General features: G+C 47.9%; 1 protein-coding gene across 7 annotated transcripts in view; it reads right to left on the reverse strand.

Moving 5' to 3' along the window:
• Window positions 1-20,964, reverse strand: part of Fyn (FYN proto-oncogene, Src family tyrosine kinase) — a 199,512-nt gene that overhangs the window by 12,308 nt on the left and 166,240 nt on the right. For 5 of the 7 annotated variants that reach the window (XM_037200517.1, XM_037200516.1, XM_028874838.2 and 2 more), the window contains 3 exons: window positions 18,018-18,197; window positions 16,295-16,371; window positions 16,045-16,198 (listed from right to left, as the gene is read on the reverse strand). In XM_037200517.1, coding sequence (XP_037056412.1) covers window positions 16,045-16,198; window positions 16,295-16,371; window positions 18,018-18,197 — 411 coding nt within the window. Of the gene's footprint in view, window positions 1-16,044; window positions 16,199-16,294; window positions 16,372-18,017; window positions 18,198-20,513; window positions 20,670-20,964 lie in introns of all 7 variants that reach the window. The other 2 variants (XM_028874841.2, XM_028874840.2) reach the window with 1 other exon arrangement.

Genomic DNA, 20,964 nt, shown 5'->3' on the forward strand with positions numbered 1-20,964 from the left:
TCCTCCCTTCCTCTCTCCTGCCAGCCGGAGAGGGTTCAACCGAAACGGTTGTTAAGACAGGGCTCGCCATGACGACAACGTATGAACCTGACTTCTCAGGACCAAGGGGCAAACACGCCAAAGGCAGTAGATTATGTCTTTGAGATGTCTCTGAGCAGCGGAGAATCCTCTGTTCTCCACATCTAAAGGGAGGGTGAGGCCCACCCTGCTCACCATGTTGCTAGGAGTATGTGGACAGGTTAAGATAGGACCAGCAGCCTACGTTTTTATGCTAGGATCAGTGACTATAAAGCAGTCCTGGACATTTAACAGACCAAAGGAAAAATATAAGGATTTTTGTATTAGTTATACAAACAGCGATATGTTTAAGGCATACTAATCATGCTTAGGAGCCCCTAAAAAGCATACAAAGGCTGATAAAAATCAGATTTTTTCCACAGTATCATCTATGAAAAGTCACTGTGTAAAAGTGGCAAATGATTAAAATCTTTGAATCATGGAGGTTTTCATAGCCAGACATGATAAATTACAGCAATTACATTTTTGTTTTAAACACAGTCCATGATAACAACTTTAGCAAACACACCCTGGCATTTTCCAGCAGCGTAGTTTTCTTCCCCACCTCTTTTAGCCCAGTGTGCGATCAAAAAAATCCTACGCTTTCCCTCTGTGCGTCTCACATTAACAGTGGAGCAGGAAAGGAATTCCAGTTCTCGTCCGCTCTTGCACACTTTGCTTAAAGTCTACTTGCTTCTATCTGCTCTTAAGAGCTGGTGGCTGCCTGCATGATCTGGGATTCTCTGAGCAATCATTTCGTTTTCAAGTTTCTGTCAAAGCTTCCTTCACATAGCTTTCTGTCCTTGGGCATTCTGTCCATGCAGCTTGGACTCCAAGCCACTGGGAGTAGGGTAACAGGCTTTCCTCAGTGTCAGGAGCAGACTGCCCTGGACCAAACATCAGCTGGAGCTCTCTTATTTAAAAGAAAATAAATAAAGGCATATTAAATTCATCCTTATTTAGACCATCTCCAAAGCCAAATGGCTTTGAAATCTGACCCTGTCTGAAGTATGACAGAACCATTTTTCTTCGGTATACAGGAAACTCCTGCACCATAAATGACAGGAAACGAGCCCTGCGTCTTCCCTGGACTCATGCGACACCGTCTGTGTGCCGGGTCCTGGGAGCAAACCATGCACAATCTGGGTAGAGTTCTCTTGGTCTCCCTTCCTTGAGACAGAGTCTCATGTAGCTGGGGATGCCGTGACCTTCAACTCCTGGTCCTCCTTGCCTCTACTGCCCAAGTGCTGGGATTAGAGATGTATGCCAACACATGTGGCTTCCATTTGGATTTTCTGAGAGGAGATTTTTATGATTTCAGGCTTTAAAAAGTAAATCTATCACCGAGCTGCACTAGCCTGCTCTATTGTTTTCTCATTTTATAGGAAAAGTAAAGATACTAATATGCAAACTTTTACATAGAAGAGCAGAGCCTATATAATCTAGTGGGTCTTTGACACGAGGTCATCTGTAGGCATGTACTTTGATGGATTAGCAGGGGTTTAAATACATTTATTTCACATTATTTCTCTGTAAGACATGCAATATTTTTCACACCAAGCAACAGGTATTTAGATTGGTAAAAAATAAAGAATAATTTTGTCCAAATTCTTAGCAGCTACCTTCAACAGAAACGTAAAAAGATTTATTTTATTTGTGTGCATCTGCACCACTTATGTGCTGGTGCCCTGAGGCCAGAGGAGGGCGTGGACTCACTGGGAGCTTGAGTTACAGGAAGCTGTAAAGCAACCTGACATGGACGCTGGATGTGAACTCAGGCTGAACCATCTCTCCAGCCCCAACAGAAATTTTGTTTGCTTTTTTGTTTTTTGAGACAGGGTTTCTCTGTGTAGTCCTGCCTGTCCTGGAAGCCACAATGTAGACCAGGCTAGTCTTGAACTCAAGAGATCCGCCTGCCTCTGCCTCCACGTGGTGAGATTAAAGTGTGCACCACCACACCTGTTTTGTTTCCCCCCAGAAATTTCTTGAAAGAGAATGTTTTCTTTTCCAAGGAAGACGAAGGTTAGCTTCTCAAGCACCGACAAGCTGTTATGGAAGAGAACCAATCAGAGTTCACTTTCCTCCTCCTCCATTACTCCCATTTCCTCCTGTCCGGGCTTCCTGCCTCCCAGGGTGCAAAGCACTGGGCCGAAGTGTGGCTTTGGAGGAGGGGTGTCAGGCGGTTGTTCTGCTGATGTCTCTGCACATGGCTGCGCAGGACGCTTGGTGTAAAGCCCAAGTCTGAGACAGATCTGCCGGAGGCCAGCGGGTACCACCACCTACACAACCCCTCTGGGTGCAGTCAGTGCTTAACCAGGGTCAAGTCAAGGAGTTTAAGAGACTCGGAAGGAGGCGACTCCCAGACGGAAGTCGAGTCCACTGCCGCCCTGTCTGTGGCTGGGCTGACCCCCCGCCTCTCTGCTTCTGCCCATGGAACCTCCACCTCATCAGTAACAGGTTTTGGAGTTGTTATGGCTTGAAGTGTGATGAATATACGGGCTGTCACAGGGTCACCCTGACAGAGGTGCTGCCCTGAGGGTTGGACATGTTGTCTGGACGACTATCTCCAGCTCAGAGCCTGGATGTTTCCTACACAGGAGAGCCTTGAGAGAACCAACTGGATGACCGAGGAGCTGGACAGTAGATTAGGCTTTCAGAGCTCCCCTTCATGATGACTAGCCCATGGTTTCTTATGGGTAACTATCTGGTCTTGTTCCTCTGGGGCATCTTCCCTTGTTCTCGGTGACAGCACCAGGGTCACGTCTGTCATCATCTGGATAGCTGCTTAAAGGCCTAACAACTGTTAACTACAACAGCAAAGCAAATGTCACACACCAACGGAACTTACAAGTGCTTACAAAATCTGTATTTTAATCCCAAAGACAGAGCACTCAGAGACCGTTTGTAGAGGGAGCCCCAGGTCTGCTTTGATAGAGGCATGGGGCCAGTTCACGGGATGCTGCTGTGACAGGCAGTGGTTTTATCAGCCCAAGACCTGGGAGCAAGAGGCCGTGGAGCAGTCACAGCAAGGCAATGTGGGCAGTGGTCATTTCCAGTGCCAGGAGTCCTGGTCCTTTTCATCTGAAGCAAGATGAATAATCACGTATGCTTCAAGTCAGAGAAAGGAAAGTGTGGGTTCTACTCAGTTCTCCAAGTTTGTCCATAAGAACACCAACCACCACCCTACCTCACCACTGCTGAGGCCGTCTGCTCTCTCCTTCCAGCCATAAGCAGGTCTGGAGTTTGCCCCGCAGGCCTAGCACCCTGCTCCACTCAGCAGCAAACTCCACCTCCTTCCTGCCTCTCTTTCCTTCGTCTCCACCGTCCACTCCTCTTCATCCTCACTCTAACCAGTGTCACAGAGCCTCAGTGTCCCAGACTCCTCTCTCTCCATCGTTCCTTTGGAAATAGTCCTCTCTTGTCACTAACATGGCCTGCTGTCTGTGGGAGGGTGGGTGCATTCAGATGCTTCTTATCTGAATTCTTGGCTCTCTATTTCCAAATATCTACGGGACAAGGCTTCGAGGGTGCCTGGACTTTACCTAAAACACAGCAGCTGTGAGCTGAGTTTATTGTTCACTGCAATATCTTACCACATGTGGGATTATAAGAGACTCCCGGAGTAGGGAGAAAATTTCACCAAATGACTGAGTTATAAGTTAATTCTCAATTCTTACCTTGCAATTCTAAGATACAAACTCGGCTTTGTTTTGTTTGTTTTCACTCTCCACTTCCTGGGGGTTGATCTCTATGTTGCCAGGCTTCGGGGCAGAAAACTTATGGATTAGCTGGGACTTCTCTCCCTCTTGGTATTCCTCGATCTAACCCATCACCTCGCTTTTGAGCCCAGCACCCTGCTTTGTTCTTTGACGCGTCTCTCAGACTCCCTCTCTCCTGCTTCCGCTCACAGCCAAGGCCAGACTCCAGTCATCACCACCGATAAGGCCTCCTGCCCTGGTACCTAGCCTCAGCTGGGTGCCCTTCCAATTAATCCTTTTAAACTACAGCTTCCTGTTCTGCCTTCTTCAACCACACAGGAGGGTCCCTACTGAATTAAATCAAAAGCTGCCATCTGGTTTCCAGGGATCCACATATCCATTCAACGCTGGTTCTTCCCACTGCAAACATACAGTTAATCCAGTTCGGTTTGCTTTTCCTTCTTGTGACAGGTACCCCACACCTGGCCTGAATACATTCCCTTCTGTTGGATTAGCTTGTTTGAAATGCCAGTTTTCCTTCCACTTGCCTAGGTACGACATTCTCTCTCTCCCCTCCCTGCAGTCTTCTGGGATGAGCCTGATCAGAAGCAACAATTTAATGCTGGGCAATACGGGCCCCTCCAATTACTGAACAGATAATGGGTATTGCTAAGGGTGTCACGTGTCTAACACATGAATTACATGTGTAAACAACATTTCCATTCTTCAGCTGAGAGACCACCACGATGAGTTCAAGAACAAGTGTAAAGGATGGAAGTGAGATCTGGATGAAACGAGACCGGCCCAGAATCTGAGCACTTAAGACACTGTGTACCCTCTGTCGGGTGTGTGTGTGTGTGTGTGTGTGTGTGTGTGTGTGTATGTGTGTGTGTGTGTGTGTATGTGTGTGTGTGTGTGTGTGTGTGTGTGTGTGTGTGTGTGTGTGTGTGTGTGTAGCTCAGAATCCAAGCACTTAAGATACTGTGTAGCACTCTGTCCGGTGTGTGTGTGTGTGTGTGTGTGTGTGTGTGTGTGTGTGTGTGTGTGTGTGTGTGTGTAGCTCAGAATCCGAGCGCTTAGACACTGTGTAGCACTCTGTCTGGTGTGTGCGGCTCTTAGCACAACACAGACCCTCCAGGCTGGTGTGCTCTACCCTCACACTCTTCCACAGCACCGTCACTACATCTGTCAAACCACAGCTGCTCAACAGATGCGGTAACAGAAGAAAAGGTCAACACCCAATGGCCAAAGACGCTATCTTCTTTGACAGAGACTTTTAGAGACTAAACACAGAGAATACTGACACTGTAACTGCAGCTTTGCTGTTGATTCATGTTGGGAATGAACTCATTCTCACAATACACTCAGCATACCTGATTCTGTGCTCTCAGTTTTAAGAGAACACCGAATAACTGACCAGACTTGACATCAGGATGGCCCATCCCAACTCCAGGCCACAGTCTGGTTAAAGGACTCGCTGCATGTCTAGTGGCCAGCCAGGAAGGCCGCCTTCCACTCTGCCACAGACAGAAATGGTTCTTGACTTGGTGGCTTCCTGTGACAGTGGCATTTCAAATGCTCACACAAACACTGCAGACACCTTTTGTCCTGAATCTGCCTTCTGCAGGAAGAGCCAGGAAACGAGAGTGCTCTGCAGTGATGGTCCGAACAAAGCCAATGGGGGGCGGGGCCGGACCGAGTGCGAGAATGGTCATCCAGAAATGAGCTTCAATAGACGTGAATGAAATGGTTAAAGATTCAATTTAACAGAAGTAAAAAGAGGGGCTCCAGAGTCAGGCAGATCCGGGCTCTAGGCTTTAGAGCCCAAGTCAGTTTCTTGTCCCTAACTTGGGATGGCGGTAGGTATAAAGGACTCAGCAGAGTGTCTGGAGCCTGGTGACAGCTGACTCAAGAGAACGCAGCTCCTCCTGTGTCTGGATGGATGTGCAAGGCACTGAGGTGCCCTAACAAAGGCCCTCAGCACCATCGACCCCCCAAACTTCAAAAGAGGGAAGAAGATGAAGAGAATCCCGACTCATTCATCAACCACCGAGAATCTCCCCAGTGTCCACTAGGCCCCCAAGCACGGTGTGAGGCACTCTGAGGTCATCGGGAGTGGGGCACCTCCTGTGGGAGTTTTCTAGACAGCTGAAAGAACAGAGAGCTAAAATGTAGTACCGGCTTGAAGAAGATGAGCAGGTGATGTAGGAAATGAAGAAGTGAATTGGGAGTAAGAACGGCAGCGAGAGGAGGCGACGAGAAGGATGCAGTGACCCGTGACTTTCACTGAGAGAGAAAGGATCATGGCAGAGGCGAACACCAGCCTTGGGGAGGGGGGGGGGGGCTTCCACACATCACTAGCTCTTAGTGGCTCCCTGGCTGTTTCTGGTGCCAATTCTACCACATTCTCTCAGAAAAAGAGGATCTCCTCCAGCTAAAGAACTGGGCCAGCGGAGGAGGTCCAGCCAGTGCAGAGCAAAGAACGCCAGGTCGACCCCACAGAACATGGTCTGCACCCTAACAGCGCTTCCAAGAGGGAGGAGGGTTGGCTTCAACGACAGATCCTGCTTTTCTAAACCAGAGAGCCACCCAAAGCCTCTTCAGTGGTGGAGCCACAAACTCTGCAAATAATTATACACAATATCAGGTGATGTGTGGTGACTGTAAAGTCACCCTGAAGAATAAACGAAATCACAGAGCATGCCAGTCACAGGAAGCTGACTACCTGGCGGAGGGCAGTGAGAGGAGGCCAGGATATCCCGAGTGAGGACCTCAGCAAAGCTGACCCGACCTGGAACTCTGTGGTGAGTCAAACGCAGCAATCATTTCAAACCTGGGCAAGTTTGGTAGAGGAAAACCAGTAATTCTCATACCAGATACTAGGCCAAGGGGTGACGTGCAAATTTCCCAAATGCCTCTGAAGTAATAAACAGAGTGTTTCCAGTTACCCTGGTAACATATTCTGCTAAGATGTCCACTTTTAAGTTCATAAGAGTTTAGCATCATGTTTTTAGAATAAGTATAAATGAAAATCCAGGGCACAATGGACTGGGATATTATTATTATAATATTATTCCCTTTGAAATTTCAGCATGCCAGTGGGTAGGAAATCTGACAAGGTGACAAGGATTAAGGAAGAGTATTGTCTCACCAGGGACATTGGTAGAGGAGGGAGGAGAGAAACCAGGAGAGCCAGGGGCCAGAGTGGGGTTTGAACATACTGCCAAGCTATGGGCTGATTAATTAGGCACAGATCCAAGGGCTGGTTGGGATAAATCCACGGAAGAAATATTTAGGATGAAATGGTGAGCAAGCTCCCCGGGGAGCTGAACAGGGAGCATGGGTAGAGGGGGGTCTTGGCAGGCCCATCACTGGGTTTAGAATGTAGAAACACAGGACAGATCAGATCTGGCCACCCTCAGAGGGGCCTGGGCCACACCAGGCACACTGGGCTAGACAGTGTGAACAGCACCAGTTTGGGGATGTCGCCTGGGACAGGCTCAAAATGCTGGGGCTCGGTTGTGAGTCTTGAAAGAAGCCCAGGAAGAGGAGATAGACAGAAGACGAGCCCAACTTCAGGTTGCTCTTGGAAACTGCCCTCTGCCTGACATCTGGCCGTGTCTATGCCGCTGGGACCCAAGGGAGACCAGCTTGTTGGGCTCAGCACCCTCCTTCAGTTAGGAGAAAAGGACTTGTAGCTGCAGGCAGTTCGAATGTGCCCTGCCTGTCCCTGGTTATCCAGATGATGCAAATAAGGTTCCTTCTGCCAGCAGAGCAAACAAGGAAGCCAAAAGACATTTCTGATGTTTGATGGCAGTCTGCAGTTCCTATGTACACACTTTAAAATCACAGAGGGTGACCATCTGCTTCCTTACTGATGATTACCAAGAAACGTGGGCTTTGCAGACCAAGGACTTGCTCCTGACCACTCATAAACAACTGCCAAGCAGCTCGGCCCAAAACAGCACGAGGGAGTGGGAGATGCCCTGGGGAGCACAAAGCAGGACTACCTGTGGGCTGGGCAGATAGAGGGAGGTGCCCGAGAGCCGGCTCTGGTGACCTGTGCTGGCAACAGGCCCATCCGCATCCTCTGGGCCAACTCAGAGAGCTGTCCAAGGATGTAAGTGGCAGAAATCAGTTCTCCCCCATGCTGAAAGCCTCTTTAATCTTAAAAGGGACTGGGGAGAAAAGGGTGATTCAAAGTCCCCTTCCTTTCATTTCATCCGCCTTTCAACACAGCCTTGCTAAGAGGGAACGAGGCTCCCAACAGTTCGTCTCCATTTCCCAGCATCTGACCTGCTCCCCTGACTACTAATCTGGGTTGAAGCTTCAGCAGATAAACAAAGCAGACCCTCCCAGGAACAGCAGTGCAGGGAGCTGGAGACTCAGGAGGCAGAATACCAATGAAGACAACCTCGGCCTGCTGACAGGGGTGCACCCAACTCTGGCTCGGGAAGCTTCATGGAGGCAGCTTGGCTCAGTTGTGCTCATGGGGATCAGCACACGGCCTCTGGCAGCTCTGGGGATGATAAACTGCCCACGTGGGCCTGGGGGTGGTGTGGCCACTTCACTGCAGCCTTTCACGGCTCTGCTGGAGGGCAAGCGAGTTTCCTGCCTATACTGAAACAATGGCCTGCATCGGGAAGAGGTTTGCTTTTTGTTCAAAGATGGTCCACTTCTCTAGCAAGGAAAGAATTTGATTAAATTCAGTAATTACCAGCGCTCCATCCCTCCCCACCCTCTTTCCCTGCTGACATTTGCTGTTCAGGGCACAGCACACAGTGTGGGAATGGGGATGCTGTTGTTGACAGAGAACGAGAAATCCATCCGCTGGAGGAATGGAGCGCAGGGAGGACATCTCATGGTGAGATCAGCCTTGATCTGACACTGGATTACAGGGGCCTCTCGAGCAGCTGATTAATAATTCTGCAGGAGCCCTTGAGCTGGAACGCGGGAGCTCTGAGTCTAATAATCCCCAGTCGTTGTAACAAAGGAAGGACAGGAATTGAATTCACAGTTCTGCATTGTGAAACTGGAAATCTGAAAGGAACAGGACCCAGTCCGTCCTGGCTGTGTTTGTCAACCTAGCTGCCTGCTTGTTTGTGCTAAATGGCTACTGTGCTTTTTGAATCCAAAATCTGATTATATTTAATTAGCACGGGCATCTGGGATTTCTAATACACAAAGAGTTATTAAAGTAACAAATCTTTCTAAAATATGTTCTCCAAGAAAGAATGTGTTAATTTATGCAGTAACAATTCTTAACGTGAAATAATGAACATGAAAACTGTAACAATTATGAATTCTTTGTAGTCTAATTTATATGTGAATTTTACTCCAGACAATAATCTATTCAATTTAAATTCTCAATACTGGGAGTATTTGAACAGACACATTTTTCTTCTCCTACTTAATTCACAAACCAATAGTCTTACCCAAAGTTCTAAATGGCCCTGTTTTGTTCATATCGTCCACAGACTCAAAGATTACACTGTCTTGACATTGGCTTTCTAGGTGATCATCTGGCTACTGTTTTAGAACAAATCAATGAACTAACCACACCCATGGAGAAACCCCATGCTCCTGTTCTCCACCATGATTCAATGTGGGAGGAGGAGCCTCCTGCCAGGCTCCTCCTACCCCCACAGCCACCGCGAGGGGGCTCACGGGAGGCTGGGGCTCCGAGAGCCTGAGATCTGGACGAAGGTGGAGTTAGCATCTGAACACAGGCCCATGCGGCTCGGCAGCTCCCGAGAGTCCCCAAAGACAAGCTCACAGTGTGCAGCCAACACTGCCAGAACAAACCAAGCTTTCTGGGGTTCTCACAGCAATTACAGTACTTGATTTCCTGGAAGCCCTGTGCGCACCGCTCAGAGAGCAGACAAGTATGTCTGAAGAGGGGGAGGAGAGGGCAGACCACAGCTATTTCCATTGCTACACAGCAACAGTGACACTTAGTATGTGCTCTGTGCTCATGGGGGCTATATTCCTGTTTTCAGGCCAGTGTCCCCATAGAGGAGCAGCAAGATCTGTTTTAGTGATGTCCAGAAGAACTGCTAGCCAAGGTCCAAGAATGTAAGCACCAAGGAGCACATGTGCTGATGTGTAAAGCTGCTGAGCACGTCCACCTGACGTCAAACACACGTTTTTATAATAAAATAAAAATAAAAAACATATATGCCTGCAGCTCGGGGCCATGCATAGTTCGTTTCCCTCCCTCCCTCCTTTTCTTTCTTAGAGACAGTTTCTCTACACAGCCCTGGCTGTCCTGGAATTCACTAAGTAGACCAGGCTGGCCTCAAACTCAAGAGTTCTGCCTGCCTCTGTCTTCCTAGTGCTGGAATTAAAGGTGTGCACCACCAAGACCAACCATGGATAATCCTAACAGGAGGAAAGAATAAAGGTCTGTACAAGACACTGGAATGGCAGAGGCTAGCTGACTTGCAGCTGAGTTCAGGACAGAGGGTCCTATGGGACACACGGATAGAACCAGAATGCTGGTTGTCCAGATAAAATAGACTGGCCTAGGCTAAAAATGATGACGTGTACACACACATGTACACACACACACACACATACACACACCCCAATCTATCCATCATCTACCTATCTACCTATCTATCTCTCTATCTTCCATCTCTCTCTCTCTCTCTCTCTCTCTCTCTCTCTCTCTCTCTCTCTCTCTCTCTCTGTGTGTGGTGTGTGTGTGTGTGTGTGCACACGCACATGCGTGTGTATGGTCTTACAAGTCCCTTCCTTCTATTGATTAATAACAGTTTTTCTCTATGAAGTACTGTTTAATGAAAACCTTTTCTATAGAAAACATGTCTTAAAAAGTTAAGGTTATAAAAATGATTCTTCGTCGTATTTTACCTCCCTCAAAGCATTGTTATATACTGCTACTTAATTCTCATACGACTCCTGAGAGGTAGTTACTATTACTATCTACTTTACAAAGAACAAAAAGGAGGCCCAAAAGGTAGCTGGTTTGCTTGAGGGTACCCTGTGGTTGATATATTGTGTACCCCAATAAACTTATCTGGGGGTCAGAGAACAGAACAGCTACTATATTAAACATAGAGGTGAGGCAGTGGTAGCACACGCCTTTAATCCTAGCATTATGGAGGCAGAGATCCATCCGGATCTCTGTAAGTTCAAGGCCACACTGGGAACTGAGCCATGCATGGTGGCACAAGCCTTTAATTCCAGGACTTGAGATCTCATGTCTTTGCTTGAGAAAGATACACACCTTTAATCCTAGGAAGCGATGGCAGGAAGCAGAAAGGTATATATGGCATGAGGACCAGGAACTAGGGGCTTTTAGGCTTTTTAAGCTTTTAGGCTTTTGAGCAGCAGTTCAGCTAAGATCCATTCGGGTGAGGACTCAGAGGTTTTCAGTCTGAGGAAACAGGATCAGCTGAGGAGAGGTTGGCTGTGGCTTGTTCTGTTTCTCTGATCTTTCAGTGTTCACTCCAATATCTGGCTCCGTGTTTTTTATTTAGTAAGACTGTTTAGAAATTCGTGTTACGGTACCCTGCTTGTCAGTGACAGAGGTGGTTTAACCTAGGGGTCCTGGTTTCTAACCCAGGTAAGTGATGTAACTACATCTGGCTTTTAAGTTTGCGACACCACTCCATGAGGCAGTCACTGGCATTGCCAATCTAGGCCTGCCATGACCAGCCCTTCCAACAGTGCAGGAGATGGGGTGTGTGTTTCCCACCCTGAAGCCTCATCTGTAATGGTCACGGGTGGGATTAGTACCACTGTTCCTCAGCACGGTGGTGGTCAGCTGTGGTGTGTGTGCTCAGTGGAGTACTAGTCTGCTGTGAGAAGCTAAGAACTGCCACAGGAAGCAAGAGTGTCACGGCGTAAGGATGGGATAGGAGGCAGACCCAACAGTGTGTCATGGCTAGATGATGCTGTTCCTACAAGTGGTAGGTTACTGAGGAAAGGAATCTGTGGAGTTACACTCATGAACTTCCCTTACCAGGCAGAATGAATTTGTAGGGATAGACAGAGAAAACAGAGCCCTCTCTGGGGGAGGGTGGAATGAAAGAGTCTTCCCAGGTCTGTCTTCCTCTGTGAGGTGGTTTCAGGACTACCTGCACATAGAAAAATATTCTCAGCTACATACCAGATTCATTCATTTTACTGGATGAATGTAAATTGAAAAAAAAAATTGTGTCCACAGATCTGAGTGTGCTAGGTTCAAGTCAACATTAGCCAGTCCTCAGCTGCTTGAGAGGTCAGGAAGGAAGACGGAGTCTGTGCAGAATTCTCCTACCCATTCTCATTCTCTGTTAGAAAATGATGGCCCTGGGACTGGACAGGGGAGACAGAGGTATGTCTCACTGCCCTGGCCCAGGTGGGGGCTGTGGTAACTTCTGGAAGGATCAAGGGAACAGGAATAGGGAGGTGCCTGTCAGCAGAACCAGGGGAAGGTGGAGGTGACAGGGGGTGGGGGAGGATGAGAGCTGGAGCACCTAGCTGTGGCTGTGGCTCAGGAGAGGCCATCCCGCGGGCCTCTCTGGGTTTAGATGCACCAGCATGGATACTTCACATGCAGCCAACCCCAACTCGGGCTCATCCTCCCTCTCAGAAGTAAGATGTAGATGCTCTCTCATTGCCCTACTGCCTGCTCCACCCTAACCACTGCCCACACTGCCTCCGGGGATGCTCTCTGGCTGCTCTTCCTTTCTCCTGCACAGTAGCTGGTCTTTCCAGGGCTGCCCTACCCATCTCCAGCAGCCTCGTCCCGTGTTAGACCACACAAGAACAGCGGTGACCGTGACCGGTTCCCACAAGCTGGGGCTGCGTTCAACGATGGGAGAACACACGGAGCAGTAAGATGCATCTTCATTTAAAGACAAGCAATCGCCCATGGGAGAAGACAGCTCGCCCAGGGCCCCGGTCAGTGGGCGGTACTGCTGGGCTTCACTGCCTGACTCTGATGTTCCCGTGGTCCTCCTCACGCTAGCCCTTATGAGCCCTGAGGCTTCCTCCATCTTTCCCCTCTCGCTTCCTTCTTCCTTCAAGTTGGAGTCTTGCTATTTTGCCCAGGCCAGTCTCAAATCCTTGGGCCGAAGAGACCTTCCCTCCTCAGCCCCAGGAGTAGGTGAGGCTACACAGGTACAGGCCTTGGCTTTGGCCTGGGTGTCTTCATGAAACAACTTCTTTTATAAACAAAGCATTCAAATACCTGCCACGGATTCTTTAAGAGACTCCAGATGGACAGAATTTAGTGCCGAGCTTATGACTAAACAGGAACTGGGTCTAATTGTGAGATGTCCAGGTGATTACGAGGAATCCCAAATGTTTCTAGTTGCTTCTAGACTGCTGTCAGTGGAGGATTACCATGCTAGGCGCTGGTCTTGAACCTCCCGTTGCCAGCAGGTTTCTGCTCACAAGCTGGGGTGGAGGGGGTGAGTGTGGGGCTTACAGGATCAACACCACAGGAAGCCCTGCAGCAGAGCTCCACGCTGCAGGGGTGTCCGTGGCCTGCGCTGTCACACCTTGTTGCCTGGTGTGTCTGTGTGCAGTGACAGACACTGCAGAGCACCCTGAGACGGGGAACTCACAACTGTTTTGCAAACAATTGTCATTCACGGTCCTAAAATAGCTGCATCTGGCACATGTTTCAGAACACTGCCTGCGCTCCCACAATCAAGATGCGGCACGGCTGTGGCCTGCGGGTGACATAAAACCCGACTTGCAAATATTATTAGGCACATGGACCAGCTGTCTAGAGGAGCTGATTAATCCCCGGCAGGAACGCCGGCATGCAGCACGCATGCCATCTGCAGAATACATTGGCAAATACATGCCGGACCTTTCTATCTAGTGGAAAGGCCAGGGTGGGGCCGACCCAGTGCAGGAATTGTAGAAACAGCTGGGCTATCCAAGGCTGGAAAATGAAACTCTCTCTAGACCCCTGACACATGTGAGTTTGAGAGGTTGCCCCTGAAGGCTTTTTCCATAAAATAAAGGGGAAGTAGGACTTATGACTAATTCTCTCCATTTTTCACACTCTGCTCTCTGATTCACTGTCTCGATGAGAGACAGCGGGCACAGCTCGAGAGCATGCCTGTACTGTTCTGAAATCCTGGTCTTTCATTGCGAGCTTCGTGACTTCGAGAGCAGCACCAACGACTGCTAACTTTCTGAGTCTCTTTCCTGCCTCTCGAAAGTCAGGCAGTTCCGGCTCCACAAATGCCCTGGCCTTTCCTTGTTCTCTGCTTCAAGACAGTATCTCCTTCCATAGTCCAGTCATCTCATTCTTACTTACCCCATCCCAGTGTTTGGGTTGGTAAAGGAGAGGAAGAAGAAACAATGTTCTATCTAAGAGGGAAGGATTGGGAACCAAAGTCAAGGAAATGCTGAACAAAGGATGAAGGCTGGTCCTCGGAAAGAAGCTCAGACAGAGGTCGGGATGTGATGGGGAGGCGGGGCCGGAAGGCAGGCCCCAGAGCAGAAGCTGACACGAGAGGTGCCAGTCACTTAAGACCACTGTTTTAGGTACCCTAATGAACGATGCCAGGCCCTTCTAACAGCACCTCTGTTAGCATCTGCTGGCTCCTGGCCCTGCCCCCTTCTCATATATGGATGGGTGAAGGGTGTTAACCACAGACTCTGCAGAGTCCAAAGTCTGGTTCAAAGTGAGAAAACAGTCTTGAAGCGCCCCCTCTGCCACTGACATCTCTCTCACACAGAAGGAAGCCCCCGGGTTCTACTGGAGCCATTGGCTAAGTCAAATATTCGGATATCAACCTTCACCTGCTCTCCCTCGGGGCCAGGGCTCTGCTCACATTCCCTCAGACCCTCGTGGCACATCGTGTCACCAAAGTCATGTCTGCATGCCTCTCTGCTTAGAGACACAGTCTCCTTTTGTGTTCCCCAACTCTGGATGTGTGTCTGTGGACATGCTCTACCCCACGTGATCCCTCGGGGAGGCTCACTGTGTGGGCACAGGCTCCAGGACAAGCAATGCCACATGTTGGAGGCGTTCAAATAGCCGAGCTGTTTGCCCAACATGAAATGGAGCATTTGGACAGTGTCTGGAAGCAGGCAGGAGCTAGTCTGACATTTTCCCTTATCTTTCATCATACTTCTGAGTCAAATGAAAGAAGGGAAGAATTGGCATTAAAAGCAAAAAGGAGAGAGAACTAGGAAAAGAAGCTTCTAGAAATGAGCGAAATGGCGATTATTCATTCCGAAATTGTAGAAAGCACCATCCTGCAATATATTCCAGTTACTGTTCAGCCTGGCTCAGGTGGCCAGGCTTTGGTTAGTATTACCAATGAAACCCACCCTCTGCTGAGTTCCAGGCATTCAAAGGCAGAGAAGCCTCCATAGTTGCTAGTTCCTCACTCTGTTCCACACCTGGACATGTAAACAACCAGGAAGGCAGAAAACACCCTCGGGAATTCCTTCCTGACATCTGGAGTTCTACTAACTCACATACAGTCACCCCAGTGGGCTGGCTTCGGGTTTGGTATGTGCTTTACATAAAGACTGTCTGTGAAGTTTTGCAAGGATTGAGTGGAGGCAAAGAAAGAAAGAGAGAGAGAGAGAGAGAGAGAGAGAGAGAGAGAGAGAGAGAGAGAGAGAGAGAGAAAGAAAGAAAGAAAGAAAGAAAGAAAGAAAGAAAGAAAGAAGGAACTGCCACCCTCCAGTTCCTCCAGACCATCTCTTTCCCCTTCACTCTGTGCTCTGAACTCAAGAGGCTTCATCAAGGCTTCAGTCTGAGGCTGGCCTGGTCGGGGCCCTGGAAGGCAGCTGCAGACTGAGGTCAGGATCAGCCTCCATGCGCCTCTGCGGGCTCTGTACTAGGAGGCGCCTTCACTCTGGCACTATCCACTCCTCTTACCTTCCAAACTTGGCTGCCCTGATATTAGCTCTGAGGCACTGTACTGTGCTCAGTGTTCTGAATCCCTGCTTGTTCCTTTGTAAAAAGACTGTTATTAGTCTTCCCTTAGAGTGTCACCTGCTTTCTGCTGGGACATGACTGATTGGGAACGAGCTATAACTTGGTTTCCCAGAGCATTCTTTTTCCAAAAGCAGAGCACTGTGGACCTTGACACTTCCAGAAAGGCAGGCGGACCATGCGGTAGACACCTGCTCACCAAACCAGTACTGCACCCATCTATTGGGCCCACCAATCCCCCACCTGAGAACTGTCATACTCTTGCCAGCTCAGAGAAAAAAGAAAGGGCAGCCGGAAGAAATCCAGTCAAGAGGAAGGCTGTGCAAAGCAAGGATGCAGTCAGGAGCCTGTCACGGGATCTCCCACCTTGTCTCGCTGTGTACTCGTTGTCTTCAATCAACCGCGCCAACCCGAAATCAGCAATCTTGCAAATGAGTCCGTTCCCCACCAGAATGTTCGCCGATCGCAGGTCTCTGTGGATGTAGTTCATCCGCTCGATGTAAGCCATTCCTGCAGCCACCTGGGGAAACCGAGGGGAGGGCACAGCTGTCACACCACAACCCTCATGTGCCCATGCCGATACAGCCACGCCTGACCAAGGCACCCCACAGCCTACCTGTGCTGCCATGTCGACAAGATTTGGCAACTTCAGAGCTCTCCCTTCTCCATCTTTTAAGAAATCAAGCAGACTTCCTATGAGTGAAGCATAAAACAATATTAGTTTACTCGGAAAGGCAACAACTCCTTGTGGGCTGTATGTGATTTCCTTACTGTAAGTAAAGGACAGCTGAATGGGACAATACCACCGAAAGAAAAAGAAAGGTTTGTATAAAAAGCAGAGAAACAAATTCCAGGTTTTAAGGAGCAAGTTTTAGCGTCTGGAAATAAACAGCAATTATTCTGTTTCTCAGGACAAAGAGTTTGGTAGAACTAGAAGAGATGAACTTCATCGCCTCTTCTGTCACGAGGAGGGAAGGGTATGTCAGGAACCGAACCATGGTCACATGGCCCCGTCACCCCTGCAGAGGGGAGTGAGCACTGAGGACGCAGTGCTGGCACCAGGGGCGTCCTCTGCCAGGGAATGTGCCGGAAGTGCCCATCCTCAGGCTCCGGCCCAGGCTCCACCGACTGCGTCAGAGACTCTGGAGTCAGACCCAGACACCCCTGTTTCCCGAGGTCCTCAAGGTGACTCCAGTACTGGTGAGTTTTAGAATCACTGACTCATTTTCAGGTCTGAAGCTGTGAATGCAGCGTCTGAGGAATGTGGGGCAGAGAGCTTCTTAATTAGATCACGGGCAGCCAGGCCTCTGCCTCAGACATCTGAGACAAACAGACAGAGCTGCAGAGCCACGCTTGGAAGCTGCGTGAGGAGGCCCAGAACTGACACCAAGGCGGAGATAATCAGTTGCAGGAGCTGGGGGCACATGATGGCCCTCAGTGGGGTGCGTTTTTTTTTTTTTTTTTTAAAATGCTTTAATCACAAAGCTATTTACAAAATAACCCTGGATCCAAAGGGCAAACAATCTGCCAGGAAAAAAATTCCAATTATATTTTAAAAGAGAGTGCAGAGAAAAGAAAAATTACACTAGTGTCTTCTAAAGTACAATGCACGGCCTTTTAAGGCTGCTTCTTGTTTGCCTCATTTATTTTTCCAAAACAAAGTGCTCTCTGGCTTCATCCCCAACAATGCTGGTTTGATTATAATGATGTACACATGCACACGTGTGCGCCAATACATGACTGTTCAGGGAGGGGAGGGAATAACTGCATATCGTTTCTTCACCTGACATTTGAAGAGAAAACTGGGGAGAAAGATGTTGATCTGAAGCCTGAACTAACCCACCAATTGTCTGCTATTGATTATTTAGCCCTAAAAAGGGAAATGTAAGAGAAGCCACTGATTCAAAATGGCAGCAGGTTTTATAGCCCTCTACATTAGCTCTGATATAAAACGGGAGGTTTTTTTGGTTTTTCAAGACAGGGTTTCTCCGTGTAGTTTTGGTGTCTGTAGACCAGGCTGGCCTTGAACTCACAGAGATCCGCCTGGCTCTGCCTCCCAAGTGCTGGGATTAAAGGCGTGCGCCACTGCTGCCTGACTTAAAATGGATGTTTTAATTATGAAAGGAACACTCCTGATGTGTAACAGGCCAAAGTGTACTTCTCAAGACTCTGGGGGGCAAACTCAATGACCCCCCTTTTCTAAGTGTTATCCTGAGTGAGCACAGCTGGCACATTCCTGAGGGGAATCCCTGGCCCATGTAGAAGCTGGGGGCTAAGTAACAGTCCCTGGAACCTGCAGCCGGCCAGCAGGAGGCGGAGGTGGGGGAGCGCTGTCGTACCTTTACTCATGTACTCCGTGACGATGTAAATGGGCTCCTCGGACACGACGGCGTACAGCTGCACCAGTTTATCATGCTTTAGCTTCTTCATGATCTGTGCCTCCTCCAGGAAGGACTCCGGAGACATGGTGCCCGGCTTAAGAGTCTTTATGGCTACTTTTGTGTTTCCATTCCAGGTACCTACAAACATCCACAAGACTAAGTCAACCCAAAGATACTCTTTTCATGGGGAAAATAATTTTGACTAGCAACTATGTGCATAAAATCAGGCTTTAAGTTTTAAAAAACCTTAAATGGTTCTTATGAGCAAAGACAATTGCAAAGGACTCAGTCATGTATTTCAACAGAAAAAATGAGTTTACTCATAGTTGTTTAATAATTCACTAGTTATTGAATCAATTTCTATTTGCTATACATCAGTCTTTATTATGACTCATCCATTTAACTATGAATTTACACCAAAAAGCTCTGGGCTCTTGAAGTGATGAGAGTCTAGGATTTTAGAATTGGCCTGGGTATCCAATAGTTGTCCCTCAGATAACAGGAAAAGCCTGGAAAAAATTAGATGAAATTCCATCTTAGAGGGTGTGCCCCCATAAAAATATGGCCACGCAGCGAGGATGCTTGGCAATTGGTTCTAGGCTTCCAGCCATCTGCACGGGATGAGTTACCTGACTGAGTCCTTTAGCAGCTGTGCTAAATGTGCCCAGAAGCAGAGGCAAGGAGCACACCGGCTCCTTGCCCACACTTCCCCAAGCAAGGTGAATCCCTCAGGCTTCTGGAGAGTCAGCCACAAGAACAATGGCTTCCAGCAGGTGGACTCCAAAACCAAACAGCAGCGAGGAAAGAAGAGAAGTATTTAAACGCTGTGTGTAAATACTTCTTCAAAAATCGAGCTGACCCAAAGGTGAGGCTGGTTTGGTTATCAGTTAGTTCATCTGTAAAATACAGCAATGGACTAGCTTTTCATTCTCTTTTGGTTCTCAAATAAAAAGACAAAATTCTGGCTTATTCCATTTTTAACTGATGACTTTGAAGGATAATTTTGTAAAGGGAAAATAAAAATCTGCTAAGTTCTGACTATATTGCTTACAATTTGAAAGAAAATACAGGCTCAATCCAAGATTGACTAACATGTAACCTGACTTCAGATCTAAGGAGCCTGTATATTAATCATTTATTATTTTGTGAAAACATATAATCACAACTGTATCCTATGGGGGAAAAAAACCTATGAAAGCCAGTGGCTTAGAGAGTTCAATGATCTCAGGAACTATCTGCCACTCAGTGTAAATGGGAACTGACAACTTTTAAGTGGCCTCCGTGATTTAACTGTTAACATTTTCCAATTTCAGCCCAGTGCGCTCTTCCTCTCTTAGCTCGGGTAACTGTCTAGGCTTCTATCCGCACTCTTCCATTCCATGGGAAACAACACCTTAATGCTCTGTAATGATGATTTAAAGGTGATAGTTCCAAAAGTTGGAAGATAAAATTTCTTATAGTATCTGTCCAATTCTTCCTGATTGTGTGATCTGATGAAATTCCTTAGGACTTACAACTTCAATTATAAGTTGGATAGATAATGAAGAACAAGTTATATAAGCAGATTTTAAATACTTGAGATAACGTCTAGACAGGGATGGGCACATTAATGTGGATTCACTATTGTAATATGCACAGAAGCTAATATATACACATGCATGTCTGTGTACTTCCATTATCCATTTGGGCATCTGTTTATGTGTCTGCATGGTACCTGCTCCGTTTCAAGCACTTTGATTACATTAACTCTCTTACTGGGGATTATACCTGAAGATCACACGTACCTGTTTATATCCTTTTAGACTCTAAGGAAGGGAGGTCCCAATACTTTATTATTTTATGGACAGATGTTTTTGGGAGGGATCTAAGTCTGTGCATGGTCTGTAAGCAAAGTTGCACCTGACCCAGAGGGTTATAAATCTCAAGGGCCCAGTGCAGTCGGCATTACTGACCAGCAAATGAAGAACGGTGTGCATGGATCTAAGATCTACAAGGAAGTTTAAACATGTCTGACATAATCCTCAAAACAGTCCAGTGGAGCAGCTATGACTCTGGTTTAACAGATGAGGAGCCAAGGCTCTGAGGTGTTAAACAGGCCCGTACTTATGCTTAATCATCCAGCAAGGGTTTAGACCCAGGCTTGGCATGCAAAAGGCCCATGACCTTTCTCTAGCTGCCCCCACACAGCATCTTACCATCCCATTCCACAGGAAGAGAAAACACCACATTCACAGTGGGTTGGCTTCCTGTCTGCAGGTGCTTAATGAGCCACATGAAATAGGACAGGTGAACACAGCAAGGTGCCACCACGTTCTGCAAACCCGGGCTTGACACCCATCTAGTTACACAGGTCAAGGGTCTCGGTCCCAATGGTCACATATGCATTTCTGTTCAAAACTGTCCTTTTCGTTGGCTTTGAGATGCAGCCAAAATAGAATGTGCCCTCTGCCTTACCAAGCCACACTTCAGCGAAACACCCCTGCCCCAGCTTCTTCTCCAGAAACAACGAGTGACGTGCAACTTCCCAAGCATCTTTAGCCAATCCAGAAGTTTGTGGGGCACAACTTGATGAAATCACAGTTAAGTTAAAACACAAACCATCAGCTTTCTCTACAGGAGAGGGAATTAATAAAGAGAACACAGTCTTTATAATCCAGAATCATGCATGCACTAGGAAAGATGGAAGGTGACGTGCCCTGAGGGCAACATCCAGCCAATGTCTGCAGCCGGCAGGGCAGGGTAAGGCGCTCTGCAGGCTGGAATTTTCCTTCCACCGGCAACAACGCAACCTGAGCCACCCGCCACTCTTGCTCTTTTCGATCTTTTTGAGAGATTCCAATTTTTTTTAAAAAATAAAAATTGAGTAATTCAAACTGTCTGTCTTCCTGGTCATAAAAAATATCTT

This window comes from Peromyscus leucopus, chromosome 8a (genome assembly GCF_004664715.2).
Source record: "Peromyscus leucopus breed LL Stock chromosome 8a, UCI_PerLeu_2.1, whole genome shotgun sequence".
Taxonomy (NCBI): Eukaryota; Metazoa; Chordata; class Mammalia; order Rodentia; family Cricetidae; genus Peromyscus; species Peromyscus leucopus.